The sequence below is a fragment of the Lynx rufus genome, unplaced genomic scaffold, assembly GCF_022079265.1.
Source record: "Lynx rufus isolate CCGP_SWC_20201006 ecotype Redwood Valley unplaced genomic scaffold, mLynRuf1.p SCAF_10, whole genome shotgun sequence".
NCBI lineage: Eukaryota > Metazoa > Chordata > Mammalia > Carnivora > Felidae > Lynx > Lynx rufus.
The window spans coordinates 50,780,292-50,807,912 of record NW_025814824.1 but is presented as its reverse complement, the minus strand read 5'-3'; the positions used below and the strand labels follow the sequence as shown (position 1 = coordinate 50,807,912).

The window sequence follows — 27,621 nt, the reverse complement described above, 5'->3', positions numbered from 1 at the left end:
GGGGGCGGGGCGGGGCGGAGGCCGGGCTGCGGTTGCGGTCCCTGCGCCCGCGGCGGCTGAGTCGCTGGTGGTGGCGAGTGGGTGAGTGAGAAGCCGGCAGGCCGGCGATTGTTTGGGGTCGGGGTCCTGGGACCGCGCGGGGGCGGTCGCGGCGGCACCTATCCTCCGGGCTAGGTTGGTCCTCCCTTCCGAAACCAGGCATCAGGTTTTCCAGCTGGTGACTAGTGGAGTTGCCTCCATCCGGGCCCCCGCCTTCCCGGCAGCGGCGGCAGGGAGACCAGGGCTGCAGACCGGGCCTCTAGCCGGCTTTCCCGCCCGCAGCTCCCGAGCCGGCCCCTTTCCGGAATCCTATGTGAGACCCAGAGGGGCCCGCCGCACCACCTGCACCGCGGGTTCGAGGGAAAGGCGCCTCCGGCACTGAGAGGCCTGGTCCTGGGGAAGGCCAGGGGCGGGTGGTGCGCGGTGAACCCCGAGTGGGGGTTCGAGAGGAGATAACTGCGGGGTGGGATGGTGGCCCGGGTTATATATACCCTACCCAATTCGAATCGAAGTTTCTAGAGATTGCTGATGCCTTGTAAATTTGGGGAGCGATTCTAGACTGGGCTATGCTCCCACTGTATGGGTCATGACGGGTCATGACTTGCTTCACAGCTCCGAGGTTACACAGACTTACTTAAAGGAAGTGACCTTTGACTTGAGCATCACTTGGCTGATGGTATCTTTTGCAGAAAGAAGTGCCCTGATTACATGACTACTGTGCCCACACGGGGTCTGAGTCACCCCGTGAACTTACCAGTCTTCTGTATTCAGCAGAGGGAGGTCATGAACTTGCCCAAGAGAGATGGCCCTTTGAGAAACACTGGAGATTGCTAGCTGGGCTCTAGCAAAGTAACAGCCTGGTTGTGGCCAGTGGATAATTTTCGATTCCGACTGTTCCCATCCCTCACCTGTGATGCAAAGCAAGGGGACACAACACGTATGGCATTACTTTTAATTTGTACTTTTAACTTGAAAAATACTGATACCATCTTTCTCAGGCTTAAGGAAACTTTTAACATAATGGGAAGAAATCTCACAGAAGCTAGAGTATATTATATGAAAGCTTAATAATACAGAGTCAGAATACTTGGAATACGATGGTGTTATGTGATGCAGATACCTTTGGCCAGCACCTTCCCCAAACCCTGCTGCTTTGCGAAAGCCCTCAATTAGTTGGAAAATCACCTGGTGATGTCTGCTTTTTATACATCCAAAACAAAAATGAGAGAAATTCTAGACAACGTTGCTGATGGTGCACTAAGCCAGCACTAACCTGCTCCAGGAAACAGTGCATTGGAGCTAAAGATTTTTTTTTTTCCCTCTTTATAAAGTTGATAAAATAGTCTCTTTATTTGGCTCTGTTAGCAGTCCAAAATTTGCTTTGGGAGGGAAAGAAGTTAAAAAAAAAAAACAAAAAAAAACAATGAAGACTCCTGTCTTTCAAGCCTGCCCTAGGGCCCTATGGTAATTAAGTAGTTCTAAGGAGCTGTGTGGGTTAGGCTTCCTATTATGTGAGAAACTTGGATCTGTCAGAGATAGCCTGATAGTGATATCCTAAACTTCATTTCCGAGTCTCGCCTGATAAAAATTTAGAAAGTGTTGCCCACAGTCTGGTGTTAACAAACAGTTCTCTGTCATTAAAGCTGGCCTGAGCATCATCTGTTTTAGGAAGTGGGCTGGTTAAAGATCCTGCTTCTTTTCGGTCTGGGAGAAAATAAACTGAAAGCATGGTCACAAGAAATGTGAGCCTTATGATGGCACAATTCTGATTTACAACAGCAGTGGGCCAGCCAACTTTGTAAATACCAGTGAGAGAAGAGACGGCTGATTTTTAGCAAAAGTTTAAGAAAAAGCAAAGCTTCAAACCTACTACTCTGCCAGAATATGCCTGCATATGTTGGATGATTTTCAGTAACTATATTGGTACATCCTCATGAACCCTATTCTTTGTTTACAGGAGTGGCAAGCCACCGTGTCACCCAATTTGGATCCTGGCTTCCCTCAAAAGACTCTTATGGCTATTGCTTGATTACCTTCTGGAGTAGCCAACTACATATAGATATATAGATAAAAGACTATTGGTTTTGGCCTGATTTTTTGCAGCCACCTTTATATATATGGATTTTCCTTACCAAGGATGATGACTTTAAGTGTTAGTAAAAGTATTTTTACAGCTCTCCTAACTTTTCTTCTCTGTAACATTTCATTTCTCAAAATTATTAATTTTGACAGGATTTTAAGCTAAACAATTCAGCATGGACCTTGTCCTTTCTTTTCTTTCTAATGAGACTAGCAGTGAGACTAAATGTAATTAATCGTCTGCGATAGTTGAATTTTCACAATCTGGTAAAAATCTCCCCATCCCCATAATCCAACCAGATTTTGCTCTAGGGCTCAGTTAGGTTTTAGGAAATGCTTCTATTTTCAACGTAATGATGAAATGTTTGAGGTAAAGGTTTGTTCTTATGATAATTCATCTTTTTAAAAAAAATTTTTTTTAACGTTTATTTATTTTGGGGAGAGTGTAAGAGGGGGAGGAGCAGAGAGAGGAGGGGGGAAGACACAGAATCTGAAGCAGGCTCCAGGCTCTGAGCTGTCAGCACAGAGCCCAATGTGGGGCTCAAACCCACGAAATGTGAGATCATGACCTGAGCCGAAGTCAGATGCTTAACGGACTGAGCCCGGGGTTCACATGCCCCAAATATTCACCTTTTTTATTCAAAACAGAAGAACAAAAGAAAAATGTTACAATACAATTTTGTGGCTATGTGTTAATCCATCTCCTTGGCCTCCAGTTTGTTGTTACTAATGATGACAAATAACATCATTACAGTTTTAATTCAAATTACATTCCTGTATTCTGTCATTGTAAACTGTTGAAATTGTATCCAAAACAGTAGATATTGTAAATAAACTAGACAGTGTATGTCCAGTATAGTCTTTTGAGACTATTAAGTTGATATGACACATTAAAAAGTAAACATTGCCTAAATGAATTACGGAACTAAAAGATACATACATAAACTGCCTATTTGTTAAATCATTTCTACACATGCATACAATAAAGTGTTTTTGCAAAGATCCGTATACCTATCCTTGACATGCATGATAAAAATGCTCGTCTAATACTCTAAAAATAGAAGCTACTGCTTTTCAACAGTGTCTGAACTCTTGACAAGATGCAGATAAAATTCTTTAAGTAAATGAATTGTAGTTACAGATCAAATGTACCTCCCAAAGCAGTCCTGCAATCAAAGATAGGTATATCATAACTAACCTATTAATTGCTATCCTTTATCATTATGATGAACACATTCCACAATTTTAGACTTGGTTAAATGGTTCTTTTGGTTTAAATGGTTTCTTATGGTTCTTTTCATTTTGGGTCTTTAAATATATGCATTCAATTGTTTTTAAAGATTTTGTTTTTAGGGGCGCCTGGGTGGCCCAGTTGGTTGGGCAACTGACCGTCGGCTCAGGTTATGATCTCACAGATCGTGAGTTCGAGCCCCACATCGGTCTCTGTGCTGACAGCTCAGAGCCTGGAGCCTACTTCGCATTCTGTGCCTCCCCCTCTCTCTACCACTCCCCTGCTCACGCTCTGTGTCTCTCTGTCTCTCAATAAGAAATAAATGTTAAAAAAAAAAAAAGATTTTGTTTTTAAGTAATTTCTTTACCTGGGATTCAGACCCACAACCTCAAGATCAAAAGTCACATGCTCCACCAACTGAGCCAGCCAGGTGCCCCTCAGTTTTAATATTAGGCAAAGAATTATTCATTTTACACTAATATCACATAGAGTATATGCCTTAAGAGTGTTATATTTCAGTGGGTTAAAATGTATGAGACCTCGATTCTTGCCTGACTCTGTGACCTTGGGCAGTTTGCTTTTGTCTCTGTGTGTATTATCTCAGTGGTTTGAAAGGCTTGGCCAGTATCCCATCCAGTCACTGTGCTCTTTACATGTTCTAAATAACTAAAGTTTGTTTTTTTTTTTTATTTTAGCCATTTAGCATAGAACTCTCTTTGTAATGAACTCAGTGCAATGCTACGCTGCTTCCTTAAATTTAAGTAGCATATTAAATGTATTTATCTTCCTCTTGATGTTTCAGTGTCATGTTAAACACTGAATTGGGCTTTAGTACCCTGAGAACTTGTTGAGAATAACAGGACTTTTTGCTCATTTTTGTTATGGTCCCAGATTGTTGTGTTTTTGTTTCTTGTTTGCTTTCCTTCCTCCCTTCTTCCCTGTCCCCCCCCCCCCCCCCCCGCCCCCACCTCCAACAGCTTTAGGATGTTTTTATTGACAGGTGTCTTTACTTGTTTCTAAGACTGCCATAACAAAGTACCACAAACTGGGTAATATAAAACAACAACAGTTTATTCTCACAGTTTTGGAAGCTGGAAGCCCAAAATAAGGTGTCTGTAGGGACATGCTCCTCTGAAGGCTGTAGGGAAGTATCCTTCCTTGCCCCTTAGCTCATAGCAGTTACCAGCCATGTTTGGCTTTCCTTGGCTTGTAGCCATATCACTCCAATTCCTACATCTGTCTTTACACAACCCCATTTCCTCTTTGTCTGTGTGTCTCTAAATCTTTCTCTCTAAGGACACCAATCATTGGACTAGGATCCACCCTCATCCAATATGACCCCATCTTAATTTGATTACACTTATTTTCAAATAAGGTCACACTCACAAATACAGAGGGGTAGGACTTGAACATATATTTTGTGGCAGACATGGTTCAACCCACAAATGTGGTGGTCTGTAGCAGAACCCTCCCCTGCCCAATTTGTTCCTCTTTGGTTGCTGTGGTTTAAGGAGCAAATATCCAGTGATAATAGAATTGCACATAGACTAGATATTTAGGAACAGTGAGAGTCTATTCCATGAGCTGTAGTGTATAGTATTTCATATTAATGTTCAAAGGCCCTTTTTTTTAGGTCATTATTATTTTGGATATCTAAGTATATTCTCTGAATATAGGTGACAATTTCCTATGTATCAAGGTTATCATATTCACAAGCATTTAATGTGCACTTGCCATGCTAGCTGGTGGGACATGTTTTCAAATCCTTTTTGACTGAAGAGGAGAAAACCACATAGGCATTTTTATCATTTATCATTTGAGTTTCTGAGCTATGACTTTAAAATTGCTGAACCTAATTATTGATTTTGTATGTCATTGTTTAGATATCCCTGGAGCATTTGGATAATGTGATAGTTGGGATGCAGTGATGTCGAATCTCTGTCCACCACCATCTCCAGCTGTTGCCAAGACAGAGATTGCTCTAAGTGGTGAATCACCTCTATTAGCAGCTACCTTTGCTTACTGGGACAATATTCTTGGTCCTAGAGTAAGACACATTTGGGCTCCTAAGACAGAACAGCTACTTCTCAGCGATGGAGAAATAACTTTTCTTGCCAACCACACCTTAAATGGAGAAATCCTCCGAAACGCAGAGAGTGGGGCTATAGATGTGAAGTTTTTTGTCCTTTCTGAAAAAGGAGTCATTATTGTTTCATTGATCTTTGATGGAAATTGGAATGGAGATAGGAGCACATATGGTCTATCAATTATACTTCCACAGACCGAACTTAGCTTCTACCTCCCGCTTCACAGAGTGTGTGTTGATAGACTAACACATATTATCAGAAAAGGAAGGATATGGATGCACAAGGTGAGTGATTTTTGAGCGTATTAATCATGCTAATCTAGCCATTGAATGTTTATCTTCTGATACATTTATATCTAATTTTTAGAAATTCTATGCAATTAATTTCAAGCAGTAGCTATTATTTGCATCTGCCCTATTAAATATTTTTTTAATGTTTGTTTATTTTTGAGAGAGAGAAAAAGACAGAGCATGAACAGAGGAGGGGCAGAGAGAGATGGAGATACAGAATCTAAAGCAGGCTCAAGGCTCTGAGCCATCAGCACAGAGCTCGACTCGGGGCTTGAACCCACAAGCCATGAGATCATAACATGAGCTGAAGTCCGATGCTTAACTCACTGAGCCACCCAGGTGCCCCTGCATCTGCCCTGTTAGATAGATAGGTCTAGTAGTCTGATGTCAGTGATCTTCATAATAACCCTTAAAGGCAGGGGATGATAGCTCTCTGTTTTAAGTAAAAAGCTAAAACAGAGAAATTAAGAATATTGTAATAAGTTTTAGAGTATGGGTTTGTCTTGGGAACCTTTAACCATAAAACCTTTTTTTCTTTTTGCGTTGCATGACCCTGTTTTTCACTTAGTACTGTGTGTAGGTACAAGCAGTTCAAAACAAGTGTTTCATAAGCAGCCCGCCATGTAGCCTTTGGTCTCTTTAACTTTACCAAGTTCTGAAATTTGTAAAATGAGATTGGACGAAATGGTTTCTAGGAGATGCTCCTTTTAATTTTGCAGATTGAGCCAGAGGAAATTACTGTCATCCCCTAAATCCTGCAGTTTAATATTTAGTGGTATTTATATTTTCGTGTATTTTTGGCAGATCCGAAGAACAAGTTTAACTCTCTTCTGCTCTACGGTTTTGATACTAATGTGGAAGTCTGTTAAAGCATTATTAATCTTCCAAGGCTTTTACCAAATAGTGAAGAGAAATAGCGTCTTTCAAAAGAATAGTGTTTTACTATGTTTGCATACATGTTTTCTTATTTTAAATGTTTATGAAAATCATTTAAAATCAGGAAGCCCCAGATTCAACTTGATCTTATTTAATTTGAAAAGTACAAATCATTAGTTTCCTTTGTGAAACTATGCAGATGTTACATTGACTGTTTTCTGACAACTTATCTTTTTTTAACTACAGAAAAAAGGGTGTTTTTATTTTATTTTGTATTGTTTATAAGAGAAGGAATTTGTTGGATTAATTTCCTGCCCCCTCCGTTTTTTTCCTGCCCTAATGTGGAAAGTTTTTTTTCCATGAACTAAATTACACAACAGCATGTCTACCATTTAACTGTATAGTGAAAACTAAACAAGTATCAAGATGTTTTTTTTAATTTTAACTTTAATAAATTTTCTCTTGCTTAGGAAAGGCAAGAAAATGTCCAGAAAATAGTCTTAGAAGGCACAGAAAGAATGGAAGATCAGGTAAGATACAGAATGCTTGCTATCAAAAAGTACAACCTCATGACATATATCTATATAAGGCTGAGGGCTACTTTTCTTTTTTCTTTTTTTTTAATTTTTTTTTCAATGTTTATAAATTTTTGAGAAAGAGAGAGAATGTGAGCAGAGGAGGGGCAGAGAGAGTGGGAGACCCAGAATCCGAAGCAGGCTCCAGGCTTTGAGCTGTCAGCATAGATGCAGCCTTGAACTCATGAACCACAGGATCATGACCTAAGCTGAAGTCAGACACTTAACTGACTGAGCCACCCAGGCACCCCTGAGGGCTACTTTTCTTAAGGCCTTGAAGCCATACTATTTTGACAGAGTGAATCTGAAAATGAACAGAGCCTTTGTGGAAATATATGGAATAAACTAAATGAAAATTTCCGTATCTTAGATCTGAAGAGTTAAATAAGTGGAGAATAATAGCAATTTTGCTACCTTTTTTCTGTTTGTATAGAGTAAGTTTTGAATAACTTGTTCATACTAAAAATTTTAAGTTTTATATGAGATTTTCTTTAAGGCGTTGCTTCTCAGACATTTCCACAGAAGTTATAACAGGAGGGAAGTGAGTATACTCCTAAGATATCTGGGGGTACAGGCACAGTTCTAAGCATAATATTTATTTGAAGTCTCACATTGTATTTTTAAAAAATTTTTTTTTCAACGTTTTTTATTTATTTTTGGGACAGAGAGAGACAGAGCATGAACGGGGGAGGGGCAGAGAGAGAGGGAGACACAGAATCGGAAACAGGCTCCAGGCTCCGAGCCATCAGCCCAGAGCCCGACGCGGGGCTCGAACTCACGGACCGCGAGATCGTGACCTGGCTGATGTCGGACGCTTAACCGACTGCGCCACCCAGGCGCCCCTCACATTGTATTTTTAAAAGTCATGCAGTTTATATTTTATATCTATTTAATATTACAGTCTGCCAGTGATATTCCTCACCTTCTTCTGGTAATAAGTCTCTAGGGAAGCATGCCATGTTTATCCCATGGCTTTTAATGTCCTTAGGGCACAGGCACCAGTATTTGAGATATTTGATTGCGAGGGTACGCTTTCCCTTATGGAAATTAAATGCAAACCATTTTAGTGCAGGGCAGAGATGTTCTGAAGGGGAATCTCTAATGGAGAAAGGGTTCTTTGCTTTTACTCCCATTGCTGCTGGCTGGCTACCCTCAGTGTTCCTTCTGTTTGAACTCCAGTCTGTGGCTGGGTTGTCCTTACTGTGGTTTTCCTTAGCATACCTAAGACATAATAGTACTTTGAACAGTAACTTTTCTAAAAATTTGAATATGTAGGGACTTAAACCAGGAAAATACAAAACCCTGTAGAATGACCTACTTTACAAAATTGTTATGTCTGTACTTTTGTAAATAGCTTCCCAGGCCAGAGGAGAGGTAATCCTGGGGAAAGATCTGACACTTAGAAGATGTTTCCGTTTACCCAGAAAAGCCTGGCCTTTACTTACTGGTAATGAGCAGGGTGCCAAGTACTGGGGGGACTTTTACCAACCTGTAGATGTACCTGCTAGTTATGGAGTAGTTAGTAGGGTTTCCTCAAGATAAAGATATTTAGGACCCAGTAAAATTCTACTTTTCCTGGGATTTTTTTTTCAAACTAGAAACCTATACTTAAGAAATTTACCACTGTTAATTTTTAAGTTTTGTTTCTTTTTTTTTTTAAGTTTATTTGTTTATAAATTTGTTTATTTATTTGCACTTTTGTTACATGCAAACACAAGTAGGGGAGGGGCAGAGATGGAGAGAGAAAGAATCCCAAGCAGGCTCCACAGTGTCAGCACAGAGCCCTATGGGGGGCTTGATCCCATGCACCAAGATCATGACCTGAGCTGAGATCCAAGTCGGATCTGAGTTGAAGTCAACCAAGTCACCCAGGTGCCCCAGTTTTATTTCTCTCTTAAGGGCTCTTCTTGAAAATGTTATTGTGTCCCTTCTGTGTATTTGGACCAACAGAAGGTTTTTAAAGGGGAAACATTCTTCTGCTGAGAAGTTCAAGTTAGAGAAGTCAAAGGAGGAAAAGAAACTTGAGGGATTTACTTTAGAGTCTCTTCTGTGTTCAGGCTCGTAGAATTTTTTTTGTTAAGCTTTGATGAAGATATCCATTCACTTAGGATAAATATCTGAGATACGGTTTATGGCACTATATATATGCCTACACCGAAGGGAAAGTATTTTCCTACAGTTTTCCTTTCTGAAAAGAAGCTGCTTGATAACTGAATCCCTGTGAATCTCCCATCATGTGCTTAAAATGACTTTATTTTGAACAAATAAATACTATTTGGGGATGACACATGAGTCTGGAATCAATCACTGACTTCATTCAGTGCAAGTTTTGGATACTTACAGCTATCATCTGATAAAAATCACTTTATGAGGAAATCCCTTTATAGCTTGTCATTATTCTTGTTGAATTGCCTGTGTTGATTGTAATTGTAAACAAGAATTTTAAAAATTCTTTTAAAAAACAGAAACAGTGAGTGGTTATGTTTGGAGGCTACTACAGGATGAATTCTTTTTTTTTTTTTTTAAATAAAACCTATATCTTGCAAGGAGGCTTAGGACTTAGCATAAAGTTCCCACAGACAGCATCACACTTAAAGCCCAAGTTTCTGAAAAACTGGGTATAGTCACTCAAAAAATGACTCTTGGAATGACTGAGATTTAAAGACACATTTGAAAAGTTTGAGTAAGATAGTTTCATGAGATGTGAGTGAGGAAAAAGCTGTTAGATTGATCTTATTTATGTGTTTTGAAAACATATTTAGCTAAAATTTAACGGACATGTGACAATTTATCTACCTTTCTAAAAGTTTACATATTCAGGATGGTCCAGAAATTTGGGGGCAGGGGTGATGGTAATGAATAAATGAGAGATCATCCATTTGAGACACTCTGCGTTTGTGATGTTCTATATTGAACTTGGAATTTCACTCTAGAAACTACAGATTTCAAAATTGCATTTTTGATACATAATTCAAATTTTATCTTGAATTCTAAAGGAAACTTGTCTGTTTTATTGATTGTTAACATATATGTGATGATTCCAGTTTGCATTTGAATACTAAACCTTATTGTGAATGTAGACGTTGAGTGTTGAGGTATTTGCTATATTTCTAAGCCTTTTTGTGCTTGTTTTTCCTCATTTTTTTTAATATTTATTTATTTTTGAGACAGAGACAGAGCATGAGCAGGGGAGGGGCAGAGATAGAGAGGGAGACACAGAATCTGAAACAGGATCCAGGCTCTGAGATGTCAGCACAGAGCCCGACGCGGGGCTCAAATCCACAAACTGTGAGATCATGACCTGAGCCGAAGTCAGATGCTTAACCAACTGAGCCACCCAGGCTCCAAGTTTTTCCTCATTTTTAAATATAAAATGCATCAATGACCTTTAATTAACAAGAATTTTTATATCTCAAATAAATATCAAAGGAAATCCTTTCTAAATTTGGCATGGCAATTTAATTATAGCATGTAACAGTAAATGATAAGCCAATGATTCCACTCTGACTAAAGAAAGTCATTCCCAGAAGAATGAAAATGAGTTTATTTATTTTTTCCTATCAAGCAAATCTTTTATTAATTTATCAATTTCTTATAAACTACTTTTATTTTTTAAATTGTGGTAAAGGACCCTCCCCTGCTAATGCTCTGTCTCTCTCTCAAAAATAAATAAACCTTAAAAAAAAAAGTTTAAAAAAAAGTGGGGGGGGTGGGTGCCTGGGTGACTCAGTCAGTTAAGCATCCGACTTTGGCTCAGGTCATGATTTCTTGGTCTGTGCATTTGAGCCCCACGTTGGGCTCTGTGCCGACAGCTCAGAGCCTGGAGCCTGCTTTGGATTCTCTGTCTTCCTCTCTATCTGACCCTCCCCTGCTCATGTTCTGTCTCTGTCTCTGTCTCTCTCTCAAAAATAAATAAACATTAAAAAAAGTTTAAACAAATAAATTGCGGAAAAGGACACTTAACATGAAATTTATCCTCAACAAAACTTGAAGTGTATTGTGTAATATTGCTAACTACATGTACATTATCATACAGCAGATCTCTACAGCTTCTTCATCTTGTATGACTGAAACCATATACCCATTGAACAGTAACCTTCCATTTTTCCTTCCCTCCAGCCTCTAGCAACCACCGTTCTTCTTTTGATTTCTGTGGGTTTGACTACTTAGATACCTCATATAAATGGAATAATGCACTATTTGTCCTTCTGTGACTGGCATATTTCATTTAGCATAGTGTCCTCAAGATTTATCCATGTTGCGTATGACAGCATTTCCTTCTTTTTAAGGTCCGTTGTATGTATACACCAAATTTTCTTCATGCGTGCTCCCATAGATGGACATTTAGGTTGTTTCCATACCTTGGGTATTATGAATAATGCTGCATTGAACACGGAAGTACAAATATCTCTTTGAGAGCCTGTCTCCAATTCTTTTGGATAAATATACAGAAGTAGGATTTCTAGATTATATGCTAGTTCTATTTTTAATTTTTTGAAGAACCGCCAGAGTGTTTTGGATAGTCGCTGCACCATTTTATATTTCTTCCAACAGTGCACAGGGATCCAATTTCTCCATATCGTCACCAATACTTGTTATTTTCTGGGTTTTCTTTTTGTTTTTGTTTTATATTGGCCATCCTAACAGGTATGAGGTGATATCTCAGTAACTGTGATTTGCATTTTCCCGATGGTGAGTGATGAAAATCAGTTTTAAAATAGTACGTACATCTTTTAGAAATGCTTTGAAATAGTAGACATGTTTGGGGCTGTGTTCTAACAAGCTGTTGAGTGTTTCTATCAAAGGGTGTCATTCTTGGTTTCGGTTCTTAATATTTTATTGTCCTGTTGGTCCTATACAGGTTTTCCCTGCTATCCAAAAGTAGAGTGTTCCTATAGAACATTTCATACACTGAAATGGCCATAAAGTGAGGAAGCAATTACCATTAATTTACATGGAAAAGTTCTTGAGCATTCCCAGACCCAAAACATAACCCGTCTTACACATCTCAGATACCTTAGAACACACCCTGCTAAGGAATGCACAAAATAAATCGAGACAAAGCACAGATGCTCACCACCATCCACAGCTAAGGCGGCTTGATGCTGAGATGCCTGGGATAGTTCCTGGGGAAGGAGCTTGGCAGGGCCTCTCCTGCGCTCAGGCTATGTGCTGCCTCTTAGAGGGGTTCATTGCAAAACAGGTGCTCAACCCCTTTTAGCTTTTCACCTTTTTTTTGGTGAAAGCAAAAATCCTCTTTGGATTCCTTTTGGTTACTGAAAACAGGTACTAATGAAGGTCTTTGATAAAAGCAAAGTGGTGTAACTCGAACTTTGGAAAAGCAGGGGATACCTTCATTGTGTAATTTTTTTTTTTTTTTCTGCTTCATTTTGCTTTTTTTGTACAGGGTCAGAGTATTATTCCAATGCTTACTGGCGAAGTAATTCCTGTAATGGAGCTGCTTTCATCTATGAAATCACACAGTGTTCCTGAAGAAATAGATGTAAGCCATGACTTGTATTATTAAATAAGAACAATGGTACCACTTCTTATCAATTCCCTTGAGTTCTATTACTATTATGTATATTAGTAGCATTCTAATTTTACTAATGTGCATTTTTTGTCATACATGTTATTCCTATGAAGTATTAACCACTTTAATAACACACACATAAAATACTGAGTTTTATGGCCAAAAAGAGGCTTTTTTGGTCAGTGACAGTTGTGACAGAATTACACCTATTTAGTTTAGAAGTAGGAGAATTCCAGACCTTAAAGAAGCAGTCAGTATTTAATGCAGTACTTTTGGTAACAAAGCAGTGTACAAGTCAGTGGTGATAAACACAAGTTTACTTATATTCCATAATCTAGTTTCTTAATCACATGTTGACATTTTGAATCACACGGTAAGAGTACATAGAGAAATCTTTAGGAAACTGTTCCGGTTTCTTTCTGTATCATTAAGATTCGTCTCCTGATTCTGACAGCAAAGAATAGGAAGTTGTTCTCATAAAAATTGTTGTTTAACCTGCCTGACAAGTTTTCACATTTGTTCTCCTGAAAGTTTATAGAAGCACAGAGATGGCTTTATTAGGATTCTTGATGCTTAGAAATGAGGGCAATGTGTTCTGTTGAACCGAGACTTGAGAGTGTTATTTCACTGCTGTATTATAATCAGAATAACTTCTTTTTTTTGTGGTACATTTTAGATAGCTGATACAGTTCTCAATGATGATGACATTGGTGACAGTTGTCATGAAGGCTTCCTTCTCAAGTAAGAATTTTGTTTCCTTCATAAAAGGTGGATAAAGCACATAGAAATCTTATGCTCACCAATGACATGATTTGGAAGGAAGAAAGTAATAGAATAGCTACCCAAACTATTCTAGGAACATTGTTTCATATTTGAACTATTACTTAGCTTTGTGTTATTTTTTCATTTGTTACATGTCTGTGATATATTTGATGTTACTCTTTTTAATACTGAAAGAAGCCAAGTTTCCATAGTGCCCAGACAGAAAATCTTGTTGGTTCTGGTTTCTTGTTTTACTTCTCATTAAATCTGAAACTAAGAACAAAAGGGGTTCTTAGACCCATTTCTAATGTTGGTGGGGTTCCTCACACCAACAAACAATGCTTTAGATACCAAGAGGGTCCTACGATTTAATTCATTTCTGGCACTTTCTGCCTAGAGATAATGTCAGATTCCCCATATTAAGGTTTCAATCCCACAAGACTGTGTCCCACCTACCCTCCAGACACTAGTCACAAGCCCAAGTTTTCACCTGTGCTTCTGACTGGCTAGATATTAGAGATCCCAACCACCCATCCTTGGACTTCAGACATCAGTAACAAGTCCAGGATGTTACCTGTTCTTCTCACCAACTGGCTTTAGATCCTATGACTCCCTCCTTGTGTTCCATTAATTTACTGGAGCAGCTCACAGAACTCAGAGAAACATTTTATTTACTGGATTACTGGTTTATTGTAAAGGATAGAATATAACATACAGATGAACATCTATATGGAAGAAATGCATAGGATAAGGTTTGGGGAAAGGGTGAAGAGCTTCCATACCATCTCTGAGCACACATCTCTCCCCAGATCTCCACGTGTTCACCAACCCAGAAGCTCTCCAAATCCCTTCCTTTTGGGTTTTCATGGAGGCTTTGTTACATAGGCATGGTTGATCAAATCATTGGCCGTTGGTGATAACTTCCATCCCCTCTCCCCTACCCAGAAGTCAGCGGGAGGGACTGAAAGTTCTAATCTTTAGTGGTTGGCTCCATTGGCAATCAGCCCCCATCCTTAGATGTTTTCCAAAAGTCGCTCCATTAACATAACAAAAGGCATCTTTATCTTTTCCTGCACTTAGGAAATTCTAAGTGTTATGGGAGCTGTGAGCCAGGAAATGTGGATAAAAAACAAATGCGTATTTCTTAAAATCACAGTATCACAGAACCCTTACAAATTGAATTGCATTGTGGATGCACTTAAGTTATTTAGGCCTAGAAAAGAAAATTATTTGTTATTTTTACTTATCCTTTCCATCTTACAGTAGATTTTAGTACTTAAGAGTGTGGGCTCTAAAACCAGACTTCCTGGGTTATTGCTGTGTGTAAACTGGGGCAAGATACCTGAAGCCTCTGTGCCCCCATCTCCTCATCTGTAAAATGGGAATAATAGTAGTACCTACTTAATAGGATTGTTGTAAGAATTGAGTGAGATAAATCATACCAAGCCCTTAAAACAGCACCCGGAACGTATAAGCACGTAACAGCTAATAGCTAACATTTTCTACTTCTGTCTCTTCTAAGGAAAATGTTAATGACTGTTAATGACAGTAATATCAGCCAACATTTATCCCTCTAATAAGTGCACTCTCTGCACTTAGAATCTCATCTTCTACCTCAATGATTCTTTATGATTGCAGATTATCGTGAAGTTTTGTTTTTGATGAGAAGTGACAGGATAAAGTATTTGCTTTTATGTCCATAGTCTTTTCCTTTAGGTTCATGATGGAAACTCAGAGGTGTGAGTGTTTTGAACCTGGAAGCTTTACGTAGTATGAATCAGAAGGACTTTAGTACCCCTTCCACTCACTGTCAGCCATTCATATCCTTGTTTTTAATCCCATTTGACTTTAAGTAAATCACTTAACCTCTCAACACCTCAATTTCTTTCAATATAAAATGGTGATATTTTACTAACTGGGTTTTAAGTTCAAATGGGAGGATCTGTGTGAAAGGCCTGTGGAAAAAAGGTAAAGTACCGTGGAAATAAAAGGTGGCATTTTACTTACAGTTTGTCATTCATCATGTAAAGCTAGTCTGTTACTTGAAGTTCGCATGCCCTTTTTTTGTTTAGTTTGTGAAATTGCTTTACAGCCAGTGTTTTTCATCTTTTTTCTCCACCTTGCAGTGCCATTAGCTCACACCTGCAGACCTGTGGCTGTTCAGTCGTAGTAGGTAGCAGTGCAGAAAAAGTAAATAAGGTAATTTATCTTATAATCCAGCAAATAATCTCACTTCTTAATACTGCTAACATATCATGGATTGTGATTTAAAAGTTAGGTTGTAGTCAAGCAAAATTACTGTGACACCCTGTGCAGAAGTAAGTCGAAGTAAACTGCTTAAATAGGAAATCATTTATCAGTTTCATGTTGATAATTCATTAATAATATTCATAAATATGATACAGTTCACAGTATTGTATAAATGGTTTTGAGAATTTCATTAAAATAAGGTATTTTTAAAAAAAATTTGTCTTCTATTTTCTGATGTCACTTAAGTATGAAGATAACCATGTACTTGTGATACTAATTCCAAAGAAATGTTATCTAATTATTCATTTTGATTTCTTATATTATTTTCCTCCTAAATCTGTTTCTTTTAGGGACCTATCACTGTTCAGTGGTCAGTGGAAGTTATGTTTTACTCAGTAACGTCTGTGACCACTTCCTTCAGTGCTCTATGAGTTACTAAAGAATTAATGAAGTTAACTTACTTTTCCAAGCGTTAGGCACTAAACTAAGGGATTTTGTACTTTGCTTCACTGACTGTTAACTAGAAAGAGAGAAATTGCACATATCTATCAGTTTAAGCAAACCTGACTTCTCTTTTTATGTTTTATATAGGAAATATGTTAGCAATAATTATTTCCTTGACAAATATATTTGTAATTTTTTTCTCAAGTTACCTACCCTGTATGCTTGCATGACCCTTAATTTACCAAAATTATATATTTCCATACATCCATTTGTGAAAGGTTAATGCATCTCTGTTGTTATGCTGGTCTAGTGATTTATTATTACATCTGTTACCCCAAGAAGGTAACTTTCCCTCTGTGTCACCCAGACCCTTCAGGGTCACAGAAGGACTTCCCAGTAGCTTTCTGGAAGGAGAGAGGCTCTGTGGTTGGGGCCCTGTGTATTTTAAAACATTTTTTTCATTCCACATCCTCTTCTGGCATGATCACTTCTCTTTTATCTTTTTAATTTGAGAAAACGGATGCCATCACTCTATATTGAAAGCTAGTACTTTAATCTAAAAACTCTGAATATAGTCTGAATTCCAACATACTTACATGGCTTTTTACTTTTCCTAATAGAGCTATAGATCAAATCCTGTTAGAATCCTAGATTTCTAAACCCCAACCAAAGGCTTGCTTATTTTAAATCAAATTTGATAGAATTAATTCTCATTCTGTTGAAGGATTTGGACACTCCTGATATTCATTATAATGAGATTTCATATGTCGAACTGTTCAACCGAAGCCATAATTCTGCCTAATTCAACTGCATTTAGTTTTCTTATCCAAAATTGTTTATTTTCATTTGAAAAATACTTGCTGCTGGGTGGAAATAGAATTAATAATTATATTAAGTCATTAGTTCTTACTGAAATATAAAAGTTCCATGGTCAAAGAGTTGGATAAAGTATGCATATTATATCAATCACCTGGAAAGTCAATATATATTCCAATGCTAAAGGTTTTGAGATACCATACATTTACCACCATTTGCCAAACTTACTTGACCACAGAATTCCTATTTTAGGCAACAACTGTTATGTCCCATGGACTACTCTAGGTGACTAAGGAAAACTTTTTTCTCAGGATGTATTTTATCGACAATATGGTTGAAGTTTCTTTTCAGATTTCTTTCATAAGCAGACCAGTGGCCTTTTAATTTCCTATTTTAATGCTAAAATATTTTCTTTTTCAGATAGTGAGAACATTATGCCTTTTTCTGACTCCAGCAGAGAGAAAATGTTCCAGATTATGTGAAGCAGAATCATCATTTAAATACGAGTCAGGGCTCTTTGTACAAGGCCTGCTAAAGGTATAGTTTCCATTTGTCACATGTGAAAGCAATTTTTTAAAATCATTTTTGACATTCTGTATAAATACACTGTGAATATTAGCATGTGGTGCATCTCATGTTTGTATGCCAAGGAGCTGACTGTTATGCACAAGTCTGAGCACAGAGTATATATCTTACAGATTTATAATTAGTATGAGTGAAACAGCTTAGAGTATCTTTTTGTGTGTGTGTCTGTTTGGTTTCCTATAGCTGCCTGTCTGGCTCCAGGATTATTTGTTTTTTAATATGTGGTTGAATCTGGGGCGCCTGGGTGGCTCAGTCGGATAAGCATCTGACTTCAGCTCAGGTCCTGTTCTCGTGGTTCGTGCATTCGAGCCCCGCGCGTCGGGCTCTGTGCTGACAGCTCAGAGCCTGGAGGCTGCTTCGGATTCTGTGTCTCCCTCTCTCTCTGCTCCTTCCCCGCTTGCGCTCCTTCTCTCTCTCAAAAATAAATAAAACATTAAAAAATATATATGTGGTTGAATCAGATTGCACATCTAAAATAGTTACTTTTTTTTCTGAAAAGGATTTGAATTTTTGTGTTAGCATTTTTTATGTACTGTATTCATTTATTGAAAAAAAATTTAAAGCTGCTTCCTGTCTTCAAAATTGTGTATAGGATTTGAACAATATATTCAAATATTTTCACATGTAGGTAGCTTTAAATTATTTTACACTTTTCTTTTATTTATTTTCTTTTTCTTTTTAATTCCAGTATGGTTAACATACAGCGTTATATTCGTTTCAGGTGTATAATACAGTGTTCCAGTAATTCTGTACATTCAGTGTTCATCGTGATAGGTGTACTCTTAATCCCCATCACCTATTTTACCCATCCTCCCATCCCCTTCTAATAACCATAAGTTTGTTCTCTATAGTTTTTGTTCATTTGTTTTGTTTCTTAAATTCCTCAGATGGGTGAAATCATATGGTACTTGTCTTTCTCTGACTGCTTGAATCTGCTTTTCAAGGAGCAAGGCAGATAAATGTAAATTAGAAATTGTTTTCAATAATTACAGGGAAGACAGTTTATTCATTTTATTGAAACTATCATTGATGTTTCAATTACAGTCAAAAGATGGGAGAAGGTAGATTTCCTAATGGTTATGTGATTCTCATAGCGAATGCTTTCTTGAGGATCTATGCATAGCAAAATGAAACAAAACATATTAAAAGTTGTGGCAAATAAAAATTATATTCAGCTTTTGCATTTTTAACAGTGTGCATGCTTTGAGCTCAGAATAATACAGAAACTACTTAAGGGATGTAACTATTTCCGATTTGAATTTTACAAGTCTGAAAATTAGAACTTCTTTTTATCAAAAGCATGATAAGGTACTTAGTACTTTTATTTTCTCAGTACCCTCTCATTTAGTTATGTAATTTTATCTCTAAAAGGGACCTATACCAGATGCATAGAGGAAAACTTGAAACTATAATCTAATGAAAAATATTTGTTAAGAGTTTTCCATATAAGTATAAATTGTTAAGCCTTTCAGAAATATTTTAACATTCTTTGTCAAGAGCCTTAAAGATGTTCAAAAATTGGGGTGCCTGGATGGCTTAGTCAGTTGAGTGTCTGACTCTTGATTTCAGCTCAGATCATGATCTGAGGGTTGTGGGATTAAGCCCTGCATCCAGTTCCACACTGAGCATGGATCCTGCTTAAGATTCTCTCTCTGTCTCTCTCTCTCTCCTCCTCCCTCTCCCCCCTCCCCCACTCAAGTGCATGCACGTGTGCAGGCACTCTCCCTCTCTCTTGCTCTCTAAAATAAAAAATAAAAATGTTCAAAGACTTAGCTTACTATCTATATTTCTGGAAATCTTAGGGAAGCAGTTATATAAGAAGAAAGATTTACTTATGAAAGTGTTTATTATAGCATTATAAGAGTGAAAAATTGAAAGTAGCCTCTATATTGTATTCATAACATATACCAGTGTTTCATACACAGATATTTGTTACATGGCAGTTGACTACCCAACTGACAATACTTGGAAAGAAGTACATTTTTTTACTTACAAAAATTATAGATTCATTGAGATTTAAAAGAACATAAGGGATAATCAAGAAGAAAATAAAAAGTTACCCATACTCACATAATCCAATGTATAACCACCGTTAATATTTGGCATCTATCTTTCTGGTCTTTTTTTCCTCTGTATGTATCTTTATATAGTTCCCTGTCCCTATCCCTGCATATTTTAACCTCCTCTTTCCATAATACGTTATGAATATCTTTCTGTATCAACACCAATTGATAACTTCAGTTGTTCTGCAGATTCATTTTTAGTAGCTAAATAATAAGCCATTTTTTGTTTAATCAGTTCTCTTTTTGGATGCTTACTTGTTTTCTAGTGTTCACTATTTCAGCCAGTGCTTTAGTGCACATATCACTAAAACTGTATACAAGGGATCTGTTAAAGCCAGTTTTTCTGGTTAAAAAATAATTCTTCGTGTCTTTTGACATATAAGACAATGAATTTTCTTTTCATTATGACAGGATTCAACCGGAAGCTTTGTGCTCCCATTCCGGCAAGTCATGTATGCTCCCTATCCCACCACACACATAGATGTGGACGTCAACACTGTCAAGCAGATGCCACCATGTCACGAGCATATTTACAATCAGCGCAGGTACATGAGATCTGAGCTGACAGCATTCTGGAGAGCCACTTCAGAAGAAGACATGGCTCAGGATACAATCATCTATACAGATGAAAGCTTCACTCCTGATTTGTACGTAATAATGTTATTGTTAAACGGTATTGTGCAGTTGTATCTTTTATGAGTAAAATCAAGTGTGTATTTGAAAGGAATGAACTATTACTAAGAGAATTATGCTTGAAGAAAAATTTGGTTAGTCATGCCTTTTTTCTTAAATGTCTGTTTTTCTTAATGTAATTATGTTTTGCATAGAGAGATTAGATTAGTCCTTAAAAGTAAATATTTAAGGGGCACCTGGGTGGCTCAGTGGGTTAAGTGCCGGGTCATGATCTGTGCTGACAGCTCAGGTCATGATCTGTGCTGACAGCTCGGAGCCTGGAGCCTGCTTCAGATTCTGTGCCTCCCTCTCTCTCTGCCCCTCCCCCTCTCATAGTCTGTCTCTCTCAAAAATAAACAAAAAAATTTTTTAAGTAAATATTTAAGTATTTATTTAACAAATATATATTGAGGCCCTAGGCACCGTAATAGGTGCTAAGGTTGGTAGTGACCAACTGGGGGCACCTTTGTGGCTCAGTCAGTTAAGCATCCGATTCTTGATTTTGGCTCAGGTCATGATCTCACAGTTCATGGGATTGAGCCCTGTTGCGTTATGCACTGACAGCACAGAGCCTACTTGGGATTCTCTCTCTCTGCTTCATCCTGCTCACACTCTCTCTTTCTCTCTCATAATAAATATTTAAAAAAAATAGTGACCAACCAGATAGCCCCAACCCTTGGCATTGCTTATTAGTCTAGTGTATAAGACTCATTAGAAGGCATTTTAACTTAACTAAAGAAATAATTCTAAGTCTTTTTTTCTTGATATGTGAATATAAAATACAGTAGAACTACAAAAATACATTTACAGAGCATTCTTTTATTTGCATTTCATATTGTGTTACTCATTTTTTACCATAAAGTGTGATCACTAAATAAAAAAAGAGGAAAAGTAGTGATAAAATGTTGAAAGTGGACCTAATGAGAGGACAAAAAATTATAAATTTGTATTATAAACCCCAAGAAAATACTTAAGTTCTACATCAGGAAAAGAAATGGAGTATAGTATAATGGTTCTCTTTAATCAGTGTAAAGTACCTGGCATATATAATATGCTCAATGTATGTTAACTGTGATAATCCAGTTCTGAGTGTACAAAGCAGCAGTAAAATTGGAGCATGCAACTCTGTCCTGTGTTTCTAAGAAAGATTTTGAGCTGAGACAGGGGACATGTGGAGCACCAGTAGTGACACAGAAGATGGTGACCAAAAGCAGAGAAAAGGAACACCCATGTCCAAGGGATCCCCAGCCTCACGTGTCTCTAAAAGATGGCATCATTAGGACCCATCTTTTCTCAGCTGTGCATGCACCGATCTTGTTGGTTCCTTAGAAAGTTTTAAGAGAATTGGTTTAGAAAATGAATTGGTCAAGGGGCACGTGGGTGACTCCATCCGTCAAGCGTCCAACTTTTGGTTTTGACCCGGGTCATGATCTCACGGTTTGTGAGATGGAACCCCACATCCGGCTCTGCACTGACAGCACAGAGCCTGCTTGGGATTCTCTCTCTCCCTCTCTTTGTGCCCCAGCTCTGCTCATTTACTCTGTCTCTTTCAAAATAAATAAAATAAACTTTCAAAAGAAAAAAGAAAGAAAATGAATTGGTCAAAATCGGAATTCCAGGTGATGACTATGTTTTCAAGTATTGGTAATTTTGGTACATGTGTAGTAATTCTCAAAATTAATCTGTGCTTTCAAGCATTTTCTTCTTAACTAAAGTGTTTAATATTTTTTCTGCTTTGTTTTTTTTTTTTGTTTGTTTGTTTGTTTTTTTTGTTTCTTCAGATATCCTTTTTGGGGAATTTAGTGAACTTTAGGATGGATTTACCACCTATATTTTTATTTTTATTTTTTTAGAGAAAGTGTATGTATGCTTTTAACATTTCTTACTCATTTTAGCCAGTTATGTTTGAATGCTTCACTGATTTGACAGATGTTGATTAGCCATCTAGTCTTATTTTTGTTGGTGATAAAATAAAAAACCATAATGTCATGAATTTTTAAAATTTGTTTACAACTCTAAGTAAATTTTCTGAGCATCAAATGGGCCCAAAATGATATTTTCTACCATTAGATTGTGTATTAACTTTTATATGTTACATATACTGTATTTTTTAGTTTCCTTTAAACAATATTATTTAATTTTAAGATATTTTTAATTTTAACTCTTTTTTTTTTCAACGTTTATTTATTTTTTTGAGACAAGCTCCGAGCTGTCGGCACAAGCCCGACGCGGGTCTCGAACTCAGACCATGAGATCATGACCTGAGCCGAAGTTGGAGCTCAACCGACTGAGCCACCCAGGCGCCCCTATTAAAAATAGTTACACTCTTGGGGCGCCTGGGTGGCTCAGTCGGTTAAGCAGCCGACTTCGGCTCGGGTCATGATCTCGTGGTCCGTGAGTTCGAGCCCTGCGTCGGGCTTTGTGCTGACAGCTCAGAGCCTGGAGCCTGTTTCAGATTCTGTGTCTCCCTCTCTCTGACCCTCCCCTGTTCATGCTCTGTCTCTCTCTGTCTCAAAAATAAATAAACATTAAAAAAAAAAATTAAAAAAAAATACACTCTTAAAAATAGTTACACTCACTGCCACTACATGAAAAATCAGTCACTAGAAATATTCTTTTTTAACACTTGCTTCATCTGATTTACTTATTACTGAGACAATCAGTGAAACAGTATATTCAGAACACTGGACTTAAATAATTTAGCCTTATTCTCTCTCCAAAGCCAGAAAAGGGGTACTGTTACTACCAAATTGGACACCAGTTGGACAGCCAGTGATCACGAAAGGCTGAATTTTTTTTCCTTCTGAATTTCCTTCTTCTGTAATTTGGTATACCCATCTCCTTAACTAGGAAATTTTAGGTACTTTCCTATTTATTTATGCATACACACCTCTTTGCCAGTCTTGTCAGTTCGATGATGATCCCTACTATTTTCAGTTAAAAATTGCTTACCTTATGGTATGTTAGATATACACTATCTGAAGTGTGCACATTATCTCAAGTGTGAGTTAACGTCTTAGTTTCTTACTCCGATCATTACCAAGTAGCTTATACTTTCCTAAGTAATTCGTTCTTGTTACTTGCCTGATGATAGGTTTGTTGATGCAACTCAGTGGTCAAGATGTTCATTAATCCCATTTGAATGTTTCTTAGTGTTCACCCTTTTACCTTTTTCTTCCTGAACAGCTTATTACAAGTTATTATAAGGTTAACCTTTTATTTTATTTTGGGTTTTGATGGTAGTAATATGTGTTTATTTTTGTTGCTTTTATTTTTTTGACATGGCAGGAATTAGTAATCATATTTATTAATTCTCTGAGGCTCTCAAATTTTTTTTATAAGGTGAGGGTACAAAAATAGATTGATAGGTACTTACATGCCCTTGGGACTGCTTATATCTTTAAGAGAAAAATAATTACATACTGTCTTGACAAACTCCAGTAATATGCAAGTGTATCCTTGAGTTAAAATGAATATGTATTCTATATCTCCAGATATATACATCTAATTTTTATAGATATGTTTATATGTAATATTCCATTTCTAAGAATTAATTTGACTGGAGTGAGGGATTTGGGAAAGTAGCGTTGTATAGACATTTCAACATTTGGACTGTTTTCTTTGTAGGAATATTTTTCAAGATGTCTTACACAGAGACACTCTAGTAAAAGCCTTCCTGGATCAGGTAAATGTTAAACCTAAGATTGTCAAAATGAATAGTATGACATATTATCTTTTTTAATACATACTACATTGCCTGTGCGCATGCGCTCTCTCTCGCTCTCTCTATATATATCATCATAGAATTAAGTTACTATCTTTTCGTAGTGTCTCATGTCTTTCCAAAGTGTCTACGTGATTTTTCTTTTGAATTGTTAATGGCCATGGGCTGTATATTAACAATTAAAGATGCAGTATTCCCCAGTTAAAATAATAAATGTTTTAATTCCAACCACTAACACATAACTCCAGGTGTTTTCTTTTGGGGAGGGGAGAATGGTTTTTATTTGCCTTAATTGGGCCAAAATATCTTTAAAACTTGTATACTTCTACTGAAATAATAACATCTTTATTGTCTTATTCTTTTCAAAAATAATCTGCTTAATTAACATTTGAAGAAAATTATAGATTACATGGGACTTATTTCTTAATATAACAGAGCTGTGTCATAATATCATTCTGGGGATCAGGCCAGGAACAGGGTCATAGAAGTAGCTTTGAAATAATGAGGTCCTTAAGTTAACTCAAAATTTTGGAACCAGATCTGTGTGGTCTGTGACATATTGCAAAGTTCAGAGATAATTCACAACCATGCAATGAATTCCATGCTTCTCAAGCTGAATAAAATCATTCTATCATTACACATGTACCCTCAACACCCCAAGAGTAGAGAGAGAGAAGACCTCAAAACCCTAGCCTATAAGCGTGGCTCAACTTCTGAGAGCTTGGATTTTATTTGGAGATATGGGCAGAAAAAGTCAAGTACACATCAGGATGCAAATTACATCATGATTCTTAATAAAGTAAATAGGGATATATATTTGAGGTAGAATGCAAAATTAGAGTCCATTTTCAAAGATAAAATAGAAAACTTCAGAAAAACATGATCGCCTCTAAATTCAGTACTTCCTGTCTGTTAGGGGCATCAGTAGGAATGGTTGTGGAAAGCTGCTCTAATGTGTGTTAGCTGCCAGACATTGTCAACACTGTGATAGAAATATGCTGTATAAGAAGATTTGGAGCAAATTATTTATTAAAATGTTTGATTTTCCTGTAGGTCTTTCATTTGAAGCCTGGTTTATCTCTCAGGAGTACTTTCCTGGCACAGTTTCTACTCGTCCTTCACAGAAAAGCCTTGACACTAATAAAGTATATAGAAGATGATACGTAAGTAAAGCTATATGGAATAAAAACCTTTGTGTATTGTGCTTTGTTTTGTTCCTTTTGGATGTTTTCTATATATTTTTATGTATTTATGTATTTATATGTAAAAAGGATTTTTCTTCATTATTTATAGGCAGAAGGGGAAAAAGCCCTTTAAGTCTCTTCGGAACCTGAAGATAGACCTTGATTTAACAGCAGAGGGCGACCTTAACATAATAATGGCTCTAGCTGAGAAAATTAAACCAGGCCTCCACTCATTTATCTTTGGAAGACCTTTCTATACTAGTGTACAAGAACGAGATGTTCTAATGACTTTTTAAATGTGTAACTTATTAAATATATTTTGTCACCATGATGATTGCTGCTGAAGTAGCTCAGTGGTGTGGGAAACATCATTCCCTTGGGTCATGTCCCAGACTCCTACTTGGCAATGCAGTTAAAGTTAGTTACACTACACTTGTCACAAGTCTGTCAGGGGACGTCCGGTGCATTGTTACAATGGATGCATCTTTTCCTAGGTGTGCTGTCTTGAGATACAGACTTATGTTTACAGTTAGAGTAAATGTTCCTGCTTTCTTTTAAAGATATAATAATAAGATATGAACTTGACCACAACTACTGTTTTTGAAACTTACAATTCATGGTTTACATGTATCAAAGTGAAATCTGAGTTACTTTTCACAGATATAATATTAGTTGACTTTTCATCTCTTGGTATTCCTTGGTATGTAAGATTACTGTAATACTTTTATAATCAGCTGAAAATTAGAGCATCTGAATCATTTCAGTTCCACAAAAGGAACTTAGTTGGAACATAGGTTAAGTATTAGAAAGAATGTATTGATCAAGCAGATGTTTAATTCAAATTAATTATTAGATCCTCCTTTGTAGACTGGGTAGTCCTTAGGGTTCAGTCTGTGTAGAAACATCACACAGTATGTGTAGTCCGGATTATGGCAAACCAGTCAGGGTATTTGTGTGTTTCTGTGTGTGTGTGTGTGTGTGTGTGTGTGTGTGTGTGTGTGTGTGGAGCTCTGTCAAAGACAATAGAGGAAATTGGATTTTATGTTTTAGTAGTTATTGCAAACTATTTAAATTAATTTTTATTATTTTTGAGCCAAATTGAAATGTGTACCTCCTGTGCCTTTTTTTTTTCTTGGAAAATATAATTACTTGGAAGAAGTTCAGATTACACTAGTCAGTCATTTTTATCTTGTTTTCCTCCTGCATAGTCTTACCCTCATTTGACAGTTGTAACTCCAAGATTATGAAATGCAATGGAGAATATACTAACTAGTAAGATCCTTTTACAGGAACAGAGAACAATATCTTGTCCTTTTCCTTCTCAAATTTCTGCCCTTACTTTTGAGGTTATTGCCAGGTCTATTTGCCTCTGCATCATGTGAGGAAAACAGGAGAAACTTTATTGATGTGCTATTTTACTAGGTGCTACTTTGGCAGAACTAAGTGGTCAATTTCTTTTGTTTCCTTAATGTCTTTGGACCATTGTGCTAGCTGTAAACTGATTAATATAATTCTTTGCTAGAACCGTTTTGACATAATAGTATATACAAGCATAAAAATTATTTTTATTTAAAACTGTGGAAGTTACACAAAAGGGAAAAGTATTTATAAGAAAGGGATAAAAGTGACAGAGCCCCTCTGCCATTGCTCACCAAATGGAACCAAAACTAACATGTTATGTTCTGAAAGGTCCTAATTACCTTTCACATCACTAATAAGAAGGGTGTAGACATCTTGATTTTTAGACACAAACCGAATGAGATGACTGGTGCTCTGTGGTGCACTCATGAAAGAATTTACAGATACCACCTTATTGTACCCCTTACTCAGTGCTTCTTATGTGATTGATTATTAAAGAGTGCTGACCGATTATTTTCTTTTGCTGGTTTATTGTACTGTTACATGGAATGCAAGTTGTACAGTGAAGTAAGTTATTAAAGCATGTGTAAACATTGTTATATATCTTTTCTCCTAGGTGGAGAATTTTGAATAAACTGTCTTTGAAATTTTGTGTCCAACATTTATTTGTTCAGAAAAGCAGTATTATGACAATGAAGACTGATTGGTTTCCTGTTTAGCTGACAGTCTGTGTTGTATCTAAATTGTTTTTTTAATTGTTGTCTCTTTTGAAAGAAAATGAATTTGAAGGTTCTATATAATGCTGGAATCTTATGTTGTTTTTATTACTTTTTTAACTTTCTGCTTAACTCCCAGGATTGCATTTTGATTTTTAAAGTCATGTATTAATATTTCAAATGTAAGGTAATGCTTGAGTAATTTTTCTAATCCTTTTCTAAGATGAAGTTATTTCTTCTAGGTGTCCAAAATGAAAACACAAGGAATCTAAATTTTGTAATCTGGATAAAAAGTGAGATTGACAGTTTTACTCCCGGGGGGGGGGGGGGGAAGGA

General features: G+C 37.0%; 1 protein-coding gene across 5 annotated transcripts; it reads left to right on the top strand.

The window, feature by feature from the left end:
- Nucleotides 1-125: 125 nt before the first annotated feature.
- Nucleotides 126-27,414, top strand: C9orf72 (C9orf72-SMCR8 complex subunit). Of its 5 annotated transcripts, none has more exons than XM_047065162.1 (12): nucleotides 133-976; nucleotides 1,997-2,191; nucleotides 5,233-5,720; nucleotides 7,073-7,132; nucleotides 12,585-12,680; nucleotides 13,387-13,451; nucleotides 15,599-15,671; nucleotides 17,403-17,519; nucleotides 20,042-20,277; nucleotides 23,930-23,987; nucleotides 25,080-25,189; nucleotides 25,320-27,079. In XM_047065162.1, the coding sequence occupies exons 3-12, from the start codon at nucleotides 5,277-5,279 to the stop codon at nucleotides 25,504-25,506; spliced, it is 1,446 nt and encodes a 481-aa protein (XP_046921118.1). In that variant the 5' UTR covers nucleotides 133-976; nucleotides 1,997-2,191; nucleotides 5,233-5,276; the 3' UTR covers nucleotides 25,507-27,079. The 5 variants fall into 5 exon arrangements, with proteins under 5 accessions (XP_046921124.1, XP_046921118.1, XP_046921121.1 ...); XM_047065160.1 differs by lacking the exon at nucleotides 1,997-2,191 and adding an exon at nucleotides 1,819-1,950 and having other exon boundaries at nucleotides 134-976; XM_047065168.1 differs by lacking the exons at nucleotides 1,997-2,191; nucleotides 25,320-27,079 and adding an exon at nucleotides 27,186-27,414 and having other exon boundaries at nucleotides 126-1,950.
- The last annotated feature ends 207 nt before the right edge of the window (nucleotides 27,415-27,621 follow it).